The sequence below is a fragment of the Streptopelia decaocto genome (assembly GCF_964273445.1).
Source record: "Streptopelia decaocto genome assembly, chromosome: 9".
NCBI classification, from domain to species: Eukaryota; Metazoa; Chordata; class Aves; order Columbiformes; family Columbidae; genus Streptopelia; species Streptopelia decaocto.
Genome location: NC_138664.1, coordinates 18536213 through 18556236, shown reverse-complemented (window position 1 = coordinate 18556236; position 20024 = coordinate 18536213). Strand labels below are relative to the sequence as shown.

General features: G+C 37.7%; 1 protein-coding gene across 1 annotated transcript in view; it reads right to left on the bottom strand.

The window, feature by feature from the left end:
• Positions 1 to 19738, bottom strand: part of ETFA (electron transfer flavoprotein subunit alpha) — a 31664-nt gene extending 11926 nt beyond the window's left edge. The window contains exons 1-9 of the mRNA XM_082061543.1: positions 19631 to 19738; positions 11917 to 12066; positions 9964 to 10045; positions 9781 to 9863; positions 8225 to 8324; positions 6886 to 6996; positions 4911 to 5012; positions 4066 to 4134; positions 2990 to 3072 (exon numbers count right to left, since the gene is read on the bottom strand). Of these exons, the coding sequence (XP_081917669.1) occupies positions 2990 to 3072; positions 4066 to 4134; positions 4911 to 5012; positions 6886 to 6996; positions 8225 to 8324; positions 9781 to 9863; positions 9964 to 10045; positions 11917 to 12066; positions 19631 to 19669 (819 nt within the window). The 5' untranslated portion in view covers positions 19670 to 19738. The remainder of the gene's footprint in view (positions 1 to 2989; positions 3073 to 4065; positions 4135 to 4910; positions 5013 to 6885; positions 6997 to 8224; positions 8325 to 9780; positions 9864 to 9963; positions 10046 to 11916; positions 12067 to 19630) is intronic.
• Between the last annotated feature and the right edge of the window lie 286 nt (positions 19739 to 20024).

Sequence of the window (20024 nt, the reverse complement as noted above, 5' to 3'; positions counted from 1 at the left end):
TTTTTTGTCTAAATATTACATAAATCATGAAAGTTAATGAGAAAGATTACACACCTCTTTGTATGTTAGAAATGTGGCTAACCATACCTTGGGTAAGGAAAGCTAATACTGAACTAATAAATGATGCACTCATGACCAATTTATAAAAGTTTTAAGTAACTGAAAAACATAATTTACCTCTTTCTCCTCGTCATTCCTTTTGTTCTTGTTTCTTTATTTTGTTTTGTGAACAAGAGAGAAAGAACTGGGAAGATTTTTACTATGAAAACTAACATCCCGACTATTTGAATTTTCTTATCTAACAGCAGCAGTTACTCTGGGTGGTGGTGGGAGGCTTGATTTGTGCAGGGAATTTAGTATTTTCTAACTGGATATACTTAACTAATACGTAACAGTAGGCACTCACGGGAAGGATAATTTTATCCAAAACCAACTAATTTGAGTATTATTACAAGGGCTTTTCTCTTAAACTACATATAGAGCTTAATCTGCGAACTGAATTTCGTTTTTCTGCAGAACACCTGCATATAAGAAATCCTGGAAAACAACTGGCCTCTAATTAAAAAGAAAAATTTACAAAACAAAAAAAACCTCCTAAAATGCTTGCCACTGATTAAATATATTGAATATACTAAATTACTTTTTTAATTAGGAAGGTTAACATTTATATTTTAATATATCCAACTATGCCTAACAATTTCCTTCCTTCCATCTCATCAAATAGTACCAATTAGCTTCTCTTTCATAAGAGAGAATGTTCAAACAGGAGCTGCAATCACCTGAAATCAACAGGTTAAAAAAAGCTACTAAGAGACACAAAACCAGTACAATTATACAAAAGAAAAATTACCAAATATCAAAATAACAAAATGCATGAATTCCACCATGGACAAAATCTTGAAGTTGAGAGATCCAAGGCTATCTTATAAGTGTAGATGTACTGTAGAGAACTAATTCTCAAACAGAAAGAAGGTGACATTTGTACTCCTTGATTAACTGCATTCTTTCATTACTTAAAACAAACTACAATTATTTCTTGGTTGGCAGTTTTTTCATGTATTAATACATTGGCATTTCAGGAGAGCTGCTGTGGCTCTGAGCTTCTGATGTCCTGTGATGCACTGTCTGGGCTGCACTCCTAAAAACTGAAGCCAGCCATGGAATTACTAAAGGACCAATGACCAAAATTACCCTTCCTTCACCAAATCCACAAAGGCACAAGGGAAGAAATAAGCAGATGTTTTAGATTATTACCTTCTTACGCAATGATCAGCACAGAAACACTGCCCATTCATACACAGAAATAGCAGCAGAAGCACCTCCCCTCTTCCTGAGCTTGTAGCTAACTCTGCTCCCTCTGTAGTCTCAAAAGTGACCCAATTCCAGCTTCCCTTAAAAACAATGCATTCCAATCCTCCACTGAGACCAGGCAAGAGACTATTAATAGAAGAGTAAGAGCATACACTAAGATTCTTTCCCATCAGAAACTAACAGCTGCACAGGAGAGCAAGTGTGTCTCAAACTCCAGCAGCTTCTTGTGTCCAAGATTCTTCCCCTGCTTAAAACCCACACGCCCAGGAGGGCAGGCACCGTGTCAATCAGAGTTCAAAACTAAACACAGAACTCAGGTCTCAGCTAACATACTGACCCACGTACAAAGCTGCTTTGTAGTTTTCCAGATACAACATCATGAGCTCTCCCTGAACTAGTGATACCAAGCATACCTCATAGGCAGAGAAACCAGTCACCTTCTAGGGACGGTTAAAAACAGTGAGTACAATCTTGATCTGATCAAGAAAGTTTTCAGCTCTATTGCTTCTTTAAGTGAACTCTATTTTCTACTGCACAGAATTTTCCAGCTTAAGTACCAAAAAGATGGTGAAGTAGAATTAGGAATGTGAAGTCAAGAATTTGCAGCTTTAAACTGCCTCATATGTAAGATACCTATGCAGCACACTGAAAAATTAATTCCACCAGTCAGCAACTCCAAGATTTGGTAATTGCAGCAGTTGAAATACGACAAGTTTCTGAGTTCCAGCTCACGGTTCCTTTCTGGTCTCATTAAACAAGTTAAAAGTTGCTCTTTGATGCCTTCTGTTACCATACACACTCAAAAAGAACTACTTTCTGAAAGGCTATATGTTTACTTTATACGTACATCCAACAGATTTCCATACCTGCCTGTGTTCCTAGTCACAATTTCTACTCACATCCATGACCATCACATCTCAGTCCGTGCTAGCACACATTCTACCCCACACTCAAATGGCCTACATTTGTACCTTCTCATTTACAAATGCTCACGTATGTTTTGTCTGCCTACCACTTTCCCCAGGTCACAAGGAACAATGACAGAAAGGACCCCCTAGATCCAAAATGACAAAAGGACAGAAATCAGTCCCCTGCGATATCAAGAGACATAGCAGAAAAGATGCGCAGCAGGTTGTTTCCCAACGTTAAGCAACTCATCAGAATATGACCTTCTTGGTATTTCACTCTACAGCAGCCAACCAGTACATGATTTCTCTCTGAATTTTCTTGCACTTTCATCCCCTACAAAAATTTTGCTTAGAATGTAAATGCAATAATCCCGTTACAGTTACCAAAACTTGAAAAAAAACCCACCACCTGTAAAAAAAAATCCCCAAAATCAAGAAAACACTTCCCAGAGTTCAAGCCACAAATCAATATAATTTCAAGTGCATGTTGGGAGTGACATCTTTTAGCATATCAATGATAGCTGTTAGAAAACTAAAACACATGCAGCACAGGCAATACGGAAAAAAATCCAGCACGCAAATCCTCTGACAAAACTGCAGATTTATATCACAGCTTGCTGCTCTGGTTTTATAAATGCATGGTCAAATGACAATACCACACTGGGCACACTCAGTATTAAAACTTACCTCATCTCTAAGCATTTGCTTTGAAGGAAAATGCATGCTAGAAAACATCATAGCTCTTTCATGAAAGATATTTCCATACTTACTGGTGCTACTATTTTACCGGTCTGTCCAACTTGCAAGTCATTAGGAACAAAGCCAGCATCAACAGCTGCACGGGAAGCTCCAACTAGTTGAAAGAAAATATTTCCAGTGTTTTCTTTTAAAATATTAGCAAGCCAAATTTATATCACCATAAAAGCGCATGTATGTTACTGAGAAGTCCCACACTCTAAGGGCACGTATTTCAAAACTTCCCTCTTAAGAGCTCTTATAGTAATCCCTCTCTATACCACTGGCTGAAACTTCCAAATACTAAGTGCTAATGCACTTCATAAGCAACAGGAAATCCTTACTCCCAGCACCAAAGGGCCATATATTTAAAACCAAGGATTTCAGTCTGGCATATTTCCATTATTTTCTCTTGTTGCTTTGTCAAAACAGGATTTTTCCATAAATGCCTTCCCATAATGTTCCTCCAAGTTTGAACAGAACACATGTGCCATCTTGTATTGCTGTAGAGCTCAAAAGTCAGGCATAGTAAAGAAAAATATCAAAGGAAATTTGAAAACGCCACATGGACATTTAGTTAGTGAAGCCACCAATTTGAAAACAAAGCCATTTATTTAAAACTATAAATTTATTATTACATGTGAAATCTAAACTAGTTAAGATGTTAATGCATTGTGCTGAAACACTGTACATGGTCAGTTTTTTCCCATTAATACAGGAACATAGCAAAAAGAGTTGTTCAAATGCCCAGCACTGTGCAAGGCATTCTGTAAAAGAGTAGTATATAAGGACATATGAAGGAAATATCAGCTCTTGTGAGCTAAGACCATTTTTTTTAATTTATACAGCTTCGCTTTTTGTTCGTGAGCTTGTGTTCTGGAGATTTGATAAGAACAGGGAACACTACAGTTTCATAGTTTGCTTCATACACAGGCATTTAAATGCACAGCTGACCACAAGGAGAAGACAAAACTTTATCTATGGCTAACAGGATTTTAAGAATTTATTTGATAGAAACATGAAAATATAAGACTTCAGATGAACACAGTTTTTAATATGACCTTTTAAAATACAATAACCAGGCTTAAAAAAAGGAGGAAAACAAGTTTACCTGCAGCATGCAATTGATCTGCAAGATCATATAACAACTTAAAATTTTCACCACTCTTCAAGCCTCTTCCTTAAAAGTTAAGAATGAAAAAAAATGAATAAAAAACATAATATGCTGTAAGATTATTTTATTGCCTGCATAAACTTTCCATATGACTATCTGCATTTGCAAAAGCACAAATATACACTTGCATAGGGTGTTTTTTTGATATATTACTAAACTGAATTTAATATTTGGAGCTACAGCTTTTGTCTTTGCGATTAATATTATTATTTCATATGTATGTATGTATGTATAAACCACTTCTGCCTACAGCACCATCAAGATCATTCTCTGAAATCAGATGAAGAGGACTGTTGTACTAATTTGTGCTCCCTCTGCTGGCTTTAGGTACAAAACTCTGCAGTGGGATAACTAAGGAATAATTTTTTAGCTGTAGGCACACAGTAAAATCACAGTCCATCACTTCATATAAGAAGGACAGAATACAAATATAATTATTTTAAAAAATCATTAAAGCCATTACATAATAATGTTTGGCTGCCTGTAATGATTAGCAGTAATGTTAAATACGACAGATTTGGATCTAAGAACTTCATATTAGTACAATTTTAAAGGGATTCCCCAAATATGACAATATTCATAAAAGGCCTACTAGCATATGTTAAACTCGTGTTTTATCTCTTCACAAAACATACACGTTGGGTGCACTCCCACTGGCCCTATGCCATATTTCAGAATTACATCATATTTGTTTAATGTATCACATTATAGTGTTCTGCTACAGATACGAATTAATCATTACTTAAATGCAACATTACATTGTTTTGGTATTATCTACTTACCACCTGATACAACCACTTTTGCACTAGTAAGTTCTGGTCGATCGCTTTTTGTCAACTGCTGCTCAATCCATTCAGAAAGACCAACTGGCGGTGGAGGGGTTACTGTATTCATCAGATGAAGAAAAACACCCACAAGAGAAAGGATAAAGCATGTAATTTTCAACCTTTTAAACCTGAGTTTACACATAATGCAGAAGTTCATTCTATAACCAACTCTACCATAAGCTTTTAACTATCAGTAATTGCTCCATGGCTCTGAGTTACAAGCCTCTCTCATTAGCTGTGTTTAAATAACCTATAGTACAAGCTGCACTAAAGTGAAGGTCTCTTGTGTAAGTAATATATTGATATTAACCCAGGATAAGTATGCTTCTTATTAAGGCAGGCAATCAAGCCAACAGTGTAGTGTAATACACTAATCTTAAGTATCATGTAGCATTTGCTCCCTAACATAGACAGACATTGAGAAATACAGGACGGTTCATGGGCAGGTACAAAGCCACCCAGAAAAATATGGGGACCAGGACACGCACACACAGCACGTTACTAATGCCTGCCTCTGCCGAATTTCCAGCACTGTCATAAAAAGGCCCCCAGCAAAAGGCAGTGGAGGTGATCAAGCACTGGAGCAGGTTGCCCAGCGTGGTTTTAAGCCTTCGTCTTGGAGCTACACAAAGCCTGACTGGACAGAGTCCTGAGCAACCTGCTCCAGCTGACCCTGCTTGAGCAGGAAGGCTGGACTGGATGATCTCAAGAGGTCCCTTCCAACCGCAACAACTTCGTGATTCTGTGACTGGATTTCTCTATTTTCAAAGCTACACTGGCTTCATTAAAATAGCAATTTAAACTGATTCAGTTAAAACTGGGATAAAACAATGGTTTGACCTTCCAGCGAGACCTCGACAGGCTGGAGAGCTGGGCAGGGAAAAAATTAATGAATTATCACAAGGGCAAGTGTAGAGTCTTACATCTGGGTAGGAACAACCCCAGGTTCCAGTATAAGTTGGGGAATGACCTATTAGAGAGCAGCGTAGGGGAAAGGGACCTGGGGGTCCTGGGGACAGCAGGATGACCATGAGCCAGCACCTTGTGGCCAGGAAGGCCAATGGCATCCTGGGGTGGATTAGAAGGGGAGTGGTTAGTAGGTTGAAAGAGGTTCTCCTTCCCCTCTACTCTGCCCTGGTGAGACCACATGTGGAATATTGTGTCCAGTTCTGGGCCCCTCAGTTCCAGAAGGACAGGGAACTGCTGGAGAGAGTCCAGCACAGGGCAGCAAAGATGATTAAGGGAGTGGAGCATCTCCTGCGTGAGGAAAGGTTGAGGGAGCTGGGGCTCTTGAGCTTGGAAAAGAGGAGACTGAGGGGTGACCTCATTAATGTTTACAGAGATATAAAGGGTGAGCGTCACAAGGATGGAGTCAGGCTCTTCTCGGTGACAACCAATGACAGAACAAGGGGTAATGGGTTCAAACTGGAACAGGGGGATTGGACTAGATGATCTTTCGAGGCCCCTTCCAATCCCTAACATTCTGTGATTCTCAAACCAATTTAAATTGCTACTAATTTAGCTAGACACCGTAATGACCTATCTCAAATGAAATACAACCATTTAAACCAAAACTCTGAATAGCCAGCCACTTTTATTTTTGCCCAATCTTTCTTTGAAAATCAATCTGATTATTCAAACAGTTGTAACTTTAAATGAGGAAAGGTTTCAAAATGACAGTGGCAGAAGTTTAAGCAGCAAGTGAAGCAGGCACAGATAATCTCCATTTCTGTTCAAAGAGAAAGCAGCAAGTGAGCAGATAATCCAAATTTTCCCTTACCAGATATCACTAAAAAGTGCAAGTACCCATATTAAAAGCATAAAGACTATTAGTTTGCTTTGACAAACACTTCCACAAAACACCAGCATGCAGTGAGTAAAACATTAAGTGTATTACATACAATGACAGAATACCAGAACAAATACTCACACTTTTCTATACTGGCACTACCACCACTTGTTGGTGCAGCCTCAAAAGAAGTTCCTCGTACGGTAAATATTTTAATCGCTTCCTCACATTGCACAGTACAAAGAATATTTCCTAAAAGAAAGAGTCACATTATATTTTTAAATAACATAATATCAGACATACTGTGCTTTAAAAAACAAAACCAAGGAAAATTAATATCAGAAACACATTAGCAGTTCTTCTAGAATAGACAACATTCAGTTACTTCCCAAATTTGCAGTTTTAGATTACTAAATTTGAAACCTAGGCACTTTAATTAAAATGTGTGCAATCTACATTGATTATTTTTTAGCTCCATATTTCTGAAGTATGGTAACAAATCCTCGATTTTAAAGGATACATAGCATTCAAATAATATCTTATGAATGAGCATTTAAGTTTCAGAAGAGGAGGGAAAAACCCCAACTTTGAAAGTGTCATTCTTTAACATAAAGAGCATCTATAATTCAAAGTAGATCTTTTCCACTGTTGCATGAATTCATCAGAACAGATGACAATGAGGCCCAAGTATTTGTGGGACTGTGTTTCTCTCAATAAGACATAATATGAGGTATTTACTCCACACTGGAGACTGCAGGGAACACATAAAGAGAAAACTGCCGCAACAGCAGCTATTCATAATGAAGTCATATAGAAACTGAATTACTGGAAAGCAACTCAAAAGTGCAACACCAAACCACATTCTGGCGACATAACGCGAAACGTAATACCAAGTTGGTACACGTGGTACAATTTTGTACTGTAAAATTAAAAAAAACCAAGCCACGGAGCTCATATCTAAATTAAAACACAAGGTCAGACAAGCATCAGAGAAACAAGACTGGAAAATAATTGTAAATTAAATCAATTAAATATTATGAATAATTAGTTCAATGTCTTCATAACTAAGAAAAATAACCCTGTGCTATCTCTAAATCAGAACTAATGCTAGTCATATTAAATAAAGCTGGACAAGTACCTTAATGTCTTATATTTTACAAAATCTGATCAGAAGAACATTAACAAAGAAAAGTATAAAAGGAGAAAGAAATGTATAAAGGAGATTACCAAATTCTATTAATTGAAGTGACAGACCTGGTTTCTAACTGACAGTACCAAAGTTGTTGGATTACTTGCTTTCTCACACACGAAGCATCATTGTCCATCCCTAGGTTTCATTTTCATGAACCACAGCAATTCAGATTGTTAAAGTGCAAACTCCTATCATATTCCAAGATTTTAACAAGAGCATTATGTAGAAAAGTTATCAGTATTGGGTCTTTTGTTGCACGAATACCACATACCTTTTGTGATTACCCACCTGCATAGATGGTTCTCACAAAAGTGTCTGGTGACTTAATTTCAATAATGTCAGACACAGGGGCAACATCAAGTTTGCCAGCCACTCTGGGCATAAGATTCTAGAAGTTCAAGATGAAAAGTTAGCAAAGTAAATGCTAATTAAAATCTACATGGTCACTAAAAGAACATCTGCTGTCCCAGTTTTAACTTTATATAATGCTGTCTGTAAGTAAAAAGGCACATACGACTGCAAGATTTTTTTTTTTAGGGCTACTAATGTAGCTTTAGCAGCCAAATAAAATCCCATTATTGGAATAACATTAGAAATTTTAGGAGTCTTACAGTAAGTAAACATTTGATATCTTAAATAAGAAGGCTTATTTGCTTCAATAGTTTAAAACTGAATATAGATGCAATTTACTCAGAAATGTGACAATTATGGATTGCTGAGTTCTTAGCACTTCAAGGGAAAAAAAAAACATTTTGGTAAGCTAGTTACCGGAAACAATAGGAAAAAAACCCTGCACTCTTCCCGCAAAAGTAAAAAAAACATTATTTAAAAATTATTATTAAAATATATATTCTCCTGCTCTGAAACTAACTCTAGAAAAACTACCCAGTACCTTTACAAATGGGAAGGAGGATAAAAAGGGTAACATAAATCATGAAGAAATTAATGATAGCAAGAGTTTTGTTTGCTTTTTGTTCCCCCTCCAAATCTGGTATAATGCAAAGGGCTCAGTTCTGAAATTTTAAGCATTAAAATCTGGAAGCATAAGCTTTAAAGTAAAAGTTATCAACCTTTACTAAAACACAGCAGGTCAAAATAAGGAAAAAAAAAATCACAAAAAAACCCTAAGACAATGTATGTAAAGATTTCTCTTAGCAAAATTACAAGAATACGAACTGATACTGATCGGGAATGAAAGTAGTCAGATGAAAGGCTGATGTCATTATTCATCCCACAGCAGCAAGATTTCTGAAGTATCCTTTTTCTCTAATTTAGCTGTGCCACTCTGACCAGATTGTTAGTACTGAGCCTCTCCGCGTACTTAAAAACACACTGCTTAAAAAAAAAGTTCTGAAAACACGTATTTTCTTTTAAAAACATCTTGGCTAGGACTCGGATCTGTGTTATTTATATACATTCACAGACATTTCAATTTACATGACTTATATCATAGATGCAATCCATCCCCCACAATGTGCTTCCAACACATCTGCACACTCTCATTTCAAAATTTTTCATCTCAATTTACTGTACTTTTCCTTATAATTTTCATAACGCTCTCAGATCACTTAATCTATTTTGTGTTATTGTACGTTTTGCCTTGTGTACACAGAACTAACTGGTTACCACAAAATATTTCTTCTACACAGTTCCTTTGCCCACGTCAGCCCATAATAAAACCCAGACACAAAAATCAGTGTTTCTAACTTCTTAAGCGAACTACTGTAACACTTTTTTAGAACTCTAAACTGTCCACAGCTGACCTCTCTCAGGCATTTGATCCACATCCTTACGTACAACAGTGTCTCCATCTCTCTTCTATAAGAAATGTTTGATTTGCTTACCTTCCCAAAGGCAGATGCTCCAGCACAAATGTGGGTATAATTGCATTTTTTATGAGTTTCCACAATCAAGGGAGTCAGCTCCTCTGAGGATAAAAATATATTGCTCAAAATTTACAACTATCTTATTTTCAGTTACAAATTCAAATACAGTTACTTTTGTCAATGTATAAGAACAACTCTCACCTGCTAGAAATCCTTTGTACATATCATGCTGAGCGACTAGCACTTTTGCAACACCCTGCACTTTGCTGACTTCTTCTGCTACCTACGATTACAAATGAATTTTTATTAGTTTGTATCATGACAGCACATGAAGGCTCCAACTAAACCTAGACAGAGTTCCATGATGGCAAACACCATAAACAATAAGAGAGTCCCTACTGAAAAGAGCTTACAGACTACAGATTAGTTAAAACTGGAACACGAAAGCATGTGTATTTCAAAATCAGAACAAACCTGATGGAATGAAATACAGATCTTCTGACTCACACCATCGTGCCTTACATGATAATGAAAATTAATTTTGTGAATAAGAAAACCACAAAGCAAATCAAACATAGGACAGATTGCCTCCTGTATCCAGGATTTCACAATGATCTCATAACAATCATACTTGAGGATTATTGCTCAGTATACATATATACAATCATCAAGAAACCAATCCTGCTTTCTTTTAAATCGGTCAATATCTACTGCACAAGCACACAACACAAATACGAACGTACAGAAATGTTATGATCTGTGTCCAAATTTTAGGAGAAATCTCGTTTGCAGCTGACTCTTTGCCTACTGATGTGATGTATATTTTCAATCCTATATTTAGCCATTTTTCCGTTAAATTTGCAGAAGTGAAGTTTAAATGATAAAAGGGTTGCTGCAGATCAGAGAGAAGAGGACTGACAGCAGTGTCTGGAGACCACATGCACTGTCCCAGAACTAGCATAGTTTTACTGAGTATCAGTTTACCCTCAAAAATGAACAAGAGGAAATAAATAAAAATTCCATAATAGCTGCTACAGAATATCTGTTTGAGTAATTCACTCTTTTGTCCTACCAACACAGATTCTTAGAAAGAAGCTTAAAAAACCCAACAAAACGCAAACAAAACAAAACAACCAAACAAAAACACCTTCATTTTCTGTAAAGTACATTTCCCGAGCATGACATACATTGCCAAATAGACGCCATATACTCAGTATCAAAAAACAAACAAACAAAACATTCTCAATATTTTTTCTACTATACAAGTGCCAAAGCATAGGGAAACTCAAATACAGACATATCAGGCAAAAATTTGTTTTCATTTTCTTGATCTAGATAAATATTTGCTTCTAGGTCTCCACCTTGAACACTTGGGTCTCAGTTAAAATCAGTCTTAAATAGCCAGTGAGGTTTTTCCAGCTCTTTGTGAATTCGCTGCCATTACTATGCCTCCTAAATGAAATACCACATATTGCTTTCAATTCATAAAAAATAGCCTAGTGTGAAAAATACTATGCATATTTATTTGTACTTTTACTGTTCACACAAGACCACATCATGCTGGAATAAGAACATCAGTAATGTACTATTATTGTTTCTAGATTTTGCACATAAAAATATGACTAACAATACAACAGCTAACGTACAATAAACTTTTTTAAAATATGAGCTAAATTATAAAGTCAAGAAGCACTAATTTCAGAATTTTAGGTTGCAAACACACTCACTATGCCACTAGTAGTTGACTAGTAACAGCAAGATGCTCGGAAGCCCTATTTGTCACTGTGCTGTTTCATTTCTGCTGGTTTCCATTTGAACAGCGCAAGGCTCTTTCCAGGTCCTTAGCACTGCAATATTTGTCTTGAAAACTTTACAGGGCAATATTGTTTTAAAAGTTAATTGGCCTTTAGTCCTATAAAAATGTGCTTGCTTAAGCTTACAACAAATGATATGGATATTCTCCCTTGTGAAATCAAATCTATACCCATATTTTAACTTCAGAAGAGAAGTGTTCAAGTGCAGGACATTTCCAGCAGATTAGCAATTCCTGGTACAGTTCCTCTTCACTACAGAGTGTTTTTCAGGCTGACCAAGACACTAACAAGTATTGCTTCACTGCATTCATTTCACTCTTATGAAAACAGCATTTCCTACCTTGTCACAGCTGGTACCAGCTACTAAACAAGAAACTTCACCTCCAAGACGTTTTGCCGCAGTGATAGTGTTTAGGGTAATGGGTGTAAGAGTCTCATTGTTGTGTTCTGCTATGACTAATGTACTCTGAAACCTCCGGAGCAGCGATGCCTTTGAAGAAAGAGAGAGACAGAGGAGTTTGATACATAGCATTTAAGTAAAAAAACTGCTCCTAAGAGCATCCAATGTTTTACAGAAACTTATCAATCATGCAAACTGTAAATCACTGTTGTCAAACAAAATATGCTAAATCTAGATAATTTTTATTGAGTAGGAATACATTTGACTTCATCATATCTATAACATGCTGTGTTTAAGCTAAAACCTCCACAGGAAAATACTGAACAATATTAAGAAAAACATTTTAATACATTACATTTGAGCTCAGCCAGTCAATTTGACTAAGTACCTCAAAGGGTGAAGATTAGACCAGTAAGAATAAGATACAAAGAAATCAAGGGTAGCAAATAAATATTTACTTTTGATTGGTTTGGTTTTTTTGTTCTTTGGTTGCTGGTGGTTTTGGTTTCTTTTTTTTTTTTCTTTCCCACAAAATCTAGCAACAGAACTCACTTTTTCAAGTGGTTACGTATAAAGGCAAAACTGTATGCAGTGGCAGGATGACAATTAAGCAGAAAGCTTCTACAGCCTGAAAACACACTAATAAAACTGTTAAATAGCATCAGGTTCATTTTTTTCTGTTTTCCTTTAAAACATTTGACACTTGACCACTTAGTTTACAACCACAATTTAATGATCCTTGGATAATAATTTTGACCAATTTACTGTCAACATAGACGTCAACATCTAAAGCAAAAATGAAAGAAAGAAAAGGCAAAGAAAAAAAAAAGGCAAAGAAAAAAAAAGGCAAAGAAAAAAAAAGGCAAAGAAAAAAAAAAAGGCAAAGAAAAAAAAAAGGCAAAGAAAAAAAAAGGCAAAGAAAAAAAAAGGCAAAGAAAAAAAAGGCAAAGAAAAAAAAAGGCAAAGAAAAAAAAAGGCAAAGAAAAAAAAAGGCAAAGAAAAAAAAAGGCAAAGAAAAAAAGGCAAAGAAAAAAAGGCAAAGAAAAAAAGGCAAAGAAAAAAAAGGCAAAGAAAAAAAAGGCAAAGAAAAAAAAAGGCAAAGAAAAAAAGGCAAAGAAAAAAAAGGCAAAGAAAAAAAAGGCAAAGAAAAAAAAAGGCAAAGAAAAAAAAAAGGCAAAGAAAAAAAAGGCAAAGAAAATAAAAAGGCAAAGAAAATAAAAAGGCAAAGAAAAAAAAAAGGCAAAGAAAAAAAAAAGGCAAAGAAAAAAAAAAGGCAAAGAAAAAAAAAAGGCAAAGGAAAAAAAGGCAAAGGAAAAAAAAGGCAAAAGGGATTTGCCATGAAACCAAACCAAAATAGTCTAAGGTCTGAGACTCTGCTCTCGAATTTTCAGGTGAACCTGCAAAAAGCATTATTCCTCCAAGACCAACAGTAAGGTAGTTTCGGGATGGGAAAGGGAATATTATCCTTCAAGTTCATCCTACATCAAGCTTAAATCAAGACTTGAGTTATCATCAATGTAATGCAAAACATATCCACTATTGTGACCAAGGCACTAACACATTGCTAAGACTGCACAGCCAAGTACTACTTTTTTTAAACCTATATTCTGTCCCCATCTCCACTCACACCAAATTGGCACTTAAATTAAAATTTAAAAAAGCCTCTGGAAATCTGCGAGGTTAAAATTTTGATTTGGACTTCAACCACAGAAAGCCTACCAACATGCTCAACTTCACACAGAGAAAGCAAATCCCAAGGACTTCCCTGAAGGTAATCACAGTGTAAAAATATAAATACAAAGATAAGTTTTTGCTGAATCAGGACTGTAATTTGTCATTTTGATTAAAACAATAAGGATTCTTGTAAAAGTGCTCTGCATTTCATCTTTTATGCTTAAGGTTACTTGTTATGATTAAAGATTCTAAGGTCATTTGAAGCCTATTGCCAGTAACAAAATATTTATTGTTAATACAGATCAGTCACCATATTTTTGATTATGTTTCATACATCATTTGCAATAAAAGTTACAAGATTTTAGTCTCCTTTTGAAGAATAAATCCATGCTTTTGTGGCAAAAATCCCACTTCTCCAATGATTTATATTTGTGTTGCAGGGTAATGTGGACCGTGCTCCTGAAAGTTTCTGAAATTTTTAAATTTCCAGAGGGAGCCACAGACTCTTTAAAGATTTCTTTAACAAGAGCCTAGCTTGGCTCTAAGAAGCATGCATATCAAACACACACTTAATTCTGACTATATTATGGTCTTTTCCCTAAATAAGTACCAGAAAAGTACTGCACCACCAGAAAAGCTCTTTATCATTCTGTCAGACAATTCTAGAATAAACTGAGAAATATTTTCTTTAGCCAGAAAAAGTAAAAGCAATGGCTGTCGCTTGAGGAGACTGGATATTACAGCATTACCTGGGTATTAATTTTTAACTGACAAACCCACATTTTATATTTGTGGGAACTGCACACCGGAAGGTCACTTTATGCCTACATGTGTGACATTTCTGAACACAAAGACAAAACTAGATTTAAAATAAACTAGAAGTCACATTCTAGATCTTGAGTAAAAATCCTGGATGACAAGTAAGATTCCTATGTGAGTCTGAATTCTAATACACTAACACAGGTAAAGTCTTTTTTTTTTTTTTTTAATAAAACCAAACCAACACCAAACTGACTTTACTTTGTTAAAATATTTTGCAGGTAGTTATTTCGATGAAGTAACTTGTCCAGCTGCATGTGTGCAAGAATAGCTCATTATTTCACTGACATCATTTCTCCACTTATACTTGGCCAGGATGTCTAGTTTCAAACCCAGATAAATTCGGAAGGTTGAGTATAAACCTGAACAGCTGGCAGCAGGGGAAAAAATACAAGAAATAAGACACACAGGCCAACTGAACTACTGAAAACAAAGCCTTGAGAGGGAACAGCACTTGGTGCTTGTGCCACAGAAGGCTCCTGGTGAAAACTAGGCTCTGGAAAAACCAGGTTGTCCAAAGAAATCAATTACAGTTAAACCTCCTACAAATCTGGACAATTGAGTGGCTTCTCAAGCATGTCAGTAGATTATGAACACATCTGCCAGCAAGCAGTACAACTGGAAATTTATTTCACCTAGGTTTAGATACAAATCAAAGCTAGACACCTATGTTCCCTCTACAGCAGAAACATCTACATTTCCTCTCTGGTGGAAACTCCAGACAGCGATTCAATTTATACTAAAATAAACATTTATGAAAGAAAACCGTCTGGAGTTTCCAACTCCCTGTCCTCCCCTCCCCAGCATTTACTGTAGAGCAAACCTGGCCTCTGACTTCCAGATGTCTAAAAGTTGGTAAGATTAACTCAGATGTGCAGTTAAGTCACTCACAAAGTACCAAAGGATTTGATGAATCTAATCTATCTTCTCAAGCTTCCCCACAGCCTCTTTTTGCTCCCCGTGTGAGAAACTCAGCAATGTTTTCTGAGCAGAATGTGAAAAATTTAAGCACAATATCCACATTTCTAGACTTCCGACAAAATAACTTAGACTACTCACTGCCACTGTCCCTGCCAACTGTTAGAAATCTGGATATGCCCAGTACACGTGCACAGGTAAACCCACACACGAGGCCAGCACCCCAGACATCCAAAGTACTCATTCAATTTGTGCTGGTGATCTGCTCTTCACAGCAATGCCAAGGCAAACTGAACTTACGTTGCACTTTCAGTCACCTGAACAGCAAGAAGCAGGCCCAGCACTTCTTAAATACAGATTTGCCACGTGTATGCTACAAAACATATGTATTAACAGCTGGAAAATCCCAGACAAAAGTGTTATATATCTTTGCTTGGTGAGCAGACAGGTAGGTATCAACGGCCTCTACAGTCACGAATCAAGAGCTAACTGCCTGCAGCCTGCTCCAGGATGCTCCTTGTAACACACAAATCATGAAATCAGCTCTGCAAGTAACACGTGACAAACAAAGGAACAAAAGACAGGACAGCCAAAAAGTCTTCCCAAAAATGTGAGAGCTTCAGCAGGGGTATTCTACATGGATGCACATTCCAAATATGCATAAATATAAAATAGGCTGTTAGAAACTTCACCCAGGAAACTGAATTTTGCCTCCCAGTGTCTTCAGAGGAACCTCTAGAAGTTTTAGGAACTAAGCCAAAACAGAAATTCACAAGGCAAAAGCACCCAACAGCTGTACCCACAAAGGTCTAGAGCTGCACTGCTTAGCTGTAAAAGCAAACTGGCCATAAATTAAAATTTTAAAACTGCTTAATATTAATCATGTCTCTTATAGAGACCTATTACCACTGGGCAAAATTCTCAACTAACTCCAGGAACTAGGAATTGGGGTATTACTAAAGATAACGGCTACCTTCCTTACAACAAAACAATGCCTAATTCTATTAATAGGTAGTCTTGTAGCTGCAAAGCTTTAAAAAAAAAAAAAAAAAAAGGAAACATTTATACTTCTTTTAGAACCCCTGTACATATCTGGCTACAGAAGAGGTGCAAGCAACAGCTATTTAACTCCAGGAAACACTAACTAGAAAGACAACACTAAAGACACCTGAACTACAAAGGAGCTGTTAACTGCTGCAAAGAACAACAAAAGAAATACACAAAATACTTATGAAAATGATTTAGTTAATACAATAAAGACTTAAAATTACAAGGAATTGAAACAGCAATAAAAGATGTAATAAAGAAGAAACTTTTCCAGATATAATCCACACAAACCATTAATAAAAATCAAAGCAAAAAAACTGTCTGAAATACAGACAAAACAACTGAGAGTGAATTCAAGATAAATGAATACATTTAAAAGTTAATAGTCTGAGCTTATCACTGACAACTGAAGGATATATTAAAAGTATTCCCTAAGACTACAAATGTAGCCCAGTACTTTATGAGTAAGATGTATTTCAGGCTATTAAATCTATTTATCTGAATTACCTTGGTCTAAAAAAAGAAACCCACATGTGCATCATGAGATATATATGACCAAAATAATAATCCCCTATTTCCCAAAACACCAGGAAGTTAAAAGCTCTGAACGAATCAACAGGAACTCGAAGACTCAACAGCTGTGAAAACTGCCCACCTTAATACTGTAAAGACAAAATAAGAATACCTGCTCAATATCACTAAAAATTAAGCAAGTGACATTTCACTTTCCAAAGCTATCGTATGGTAAAATACTATACTAAAAAGTGAGAAACTAAACCCGACAGTTAAGACCATCACCCAAAGATCGCCAGCAGCTTCATAAGAACATGTCTATATTTTGTTCAAGCCAACTCTAAAGCAACTCTTGTCCCCTCAAAAAACATATTGCAGAAACAAATGCAACTTTTATGCTGCCTGGACCTTTAAAACAACAGCAGAATCCTGAACTATTACACAAAGCAAAACAGCTCTATTCTCTATTGCTGGGGGCTTTTGAAGGAGCATGGAAGTAGAAGTGAGGGTGACCAAGACATTCATTTTGACTTGGAACAGTTAAGACTAGCACTGCTTGCCCTTCATGAATATCCTTAGGATAAATTCTAACTTCAACACAGGTTGAATAACAAACGGATACAGAATTAAAGGCATTGGTATTATATCCACGTACAATCAGCTTGGTCCCTACCGGCTGTGTAATGCCATATAAGAAGAGAAAAACACCAGCACTGTGAACAGGCAAAAAGGCAGACGCTTGTTTGATAAAAATGACAGAGAATGTTAAGGGAATACATTATCCATTTGTTTTATAAAGGTAGGAATGTGTGACATCAAAACGCTCCTTAACTAAAAGTCTGCAAGATAATCCTGATGATCACAACTTCATCATTACAGGTTTGGAAGGGACCTCAAAAGCTCATATAAAGCTATTCTCCATCAGATGCTAAGCAACCATATCTATGTTATTTCCAACACAGAGCTTATTGTGTGTTCCAATAATGAAGACTCCCAGGCAACCTATTTCAGAAACTTACAATTGTTTCAACTAGAAAAGATTTCTTAATGCCTATCTTAACTCTTCGTAACTATCTTAAATAGCTTTCTTGCAATTTAAGCCAAGTGTATAATTTTATTATCCATGGACCAGTGAAATGTCTTATTCCAACCTCATCACCAATTTTTTTACTTGCTGTCTCATATTCCTCCTCAGTCCTGCCATCATTAAGTCATGCAACTCCAACTTTTCCCAGTTTCTCACACTTTAGAAGTCTCTGACATTCTGTTTTTCTCTAGACTCTATTCACTCTTGAACTGCATTAGCAGTGCTTAACTGGACTTTGTTTCATTTCTCTTGCAGACTACATTGTCACCCACACGCTGAAGACGCACATGATGTTTTATTTGCTTTATTTTAACATATTTATTATTTTAAATTAATATGGCTGAAAATGGAAGCTGCCCTCATGTTTCCAGGACATGAAACTGAATTGTGCAGTAATCATAAGAGTAAAGTAGTATTTACACAGCAGTACCATATGTTCCAGAAGCTCCAGAGATCACAAGACCTTTGGCTCTGGAAAGCCTACAGCCTAACAATAACTGAAAGATGTCCATGTTTACAACAGCTATAATTTTTTTTATTAACTAAGTCATGTATGTCCTGGTCTACCTTTACTCTTGAGCCATTCTTGGTACCTGAAAATGATTAATATATCCATAATTCCTATTTTTGAGCTGTACAGAACTGTAATACCTGTAAAAGCTTTGAGGAGCTCAAAAAAATCTGTGAGACTTAAAGCCCTTTTAGAAGGGCTATTTACACACTGTTCTAGTGGAGGAAGTGTGTAGTAGTGCATGCTATGAGACTGACCAGATATTCAGGGACACTTCATGAATCATCTACTCCAACTAACCTTGAGTTCACCTACTCGTTAAATTTGGCAACAGCCACTGTGACACATTAAGCAGCAAATGGCCTCCAAAAGCCCAGCACTCCTCACAGCTGACCAGTATGAAGGTCAATATGGAAAACCAACAAGTGTTTCACATTAGCTTCATTCACAGATGGTGATGGTTAAGCAGTCACATTTCTACACAGCTGAGTTCATGGGACTGAGAAATACTCTATTAACATCTCAAAAGCCCAGAAGACTTCTCAAGACACAAATTTCTTTACTAAGAGTTTGCAATAACAAACTCGAAGAGTCTTTTCCAGCTGTAAGTGAAGTACTCCTGCTCCTGAGCTAGTCCCGTACGAAGGTGGATGAGAGCGAGCACTGAGAAATTTAAGACTTCCCTTATGACTTCATTAGCTCTTCACATAGGACAACCATCCTCAACTCTTGCCTGCAGTGAGCACCACAAAAAGCCTCTTAAACACCCGCCGTCCGCTCAGAAACTTTATTTTTAACAGCCACAATGCGGAAGAGAAGCGCAGCCGTCCGGCCCCGGCGGCGCCTGTTGCTTGCGCCGCCAAGCCACCCTCAGCCACCGCGGCCGGGCGGCGGAGCTCGGCCCCGCGCGCCGCCCCTCAGCACCTCTGCCCCACTGGGCACGCGTCCACTCGGCCGGGGCGGAGGGAAGGCGACCGGCCCCTCGACACCCCGCACCGGGCGACGCGGCGGAGCGGGCCGCCCCGCGGCCGAAAGGACGCTCGCTTTTCCCGCTCTCCCCCCCGCTGCCCCCCGCCCTCACTCACCGCCCGCCGCAGGCGCTGCGCCGCGACCGCCCGCAACATGGTTCCACCGCCCGGCCCGGCGCCGCTCTCGCGAGAAGCGCGCACCACCCCTCCGCCTCATTGGCCGGAAAGGCGGGCCAATGAGCGGCTGGCCAATGAGCGGCGGTAGAGAGTGCCCCCCCGCCCGGGGGCTGTGCGCCGCGGCGGTTGGAGCGGCTCGTGCGGGAGCGTGGCGGGGAGCGCGCGGGACGATTCTTTATTGCAAGCAGCAGAGAAGGGAGGCGCAGCAACAACAAAACCCGCCGCTGCAACTCCCCCTCAATGCACCCCCGCGCACACCCGGCTGTCCCATAGCCGGCACCTCCCCTCGGCGCTCGGGCGGTGCCACAAGGCTGAGCAAAGTTGCTGCAGGTGT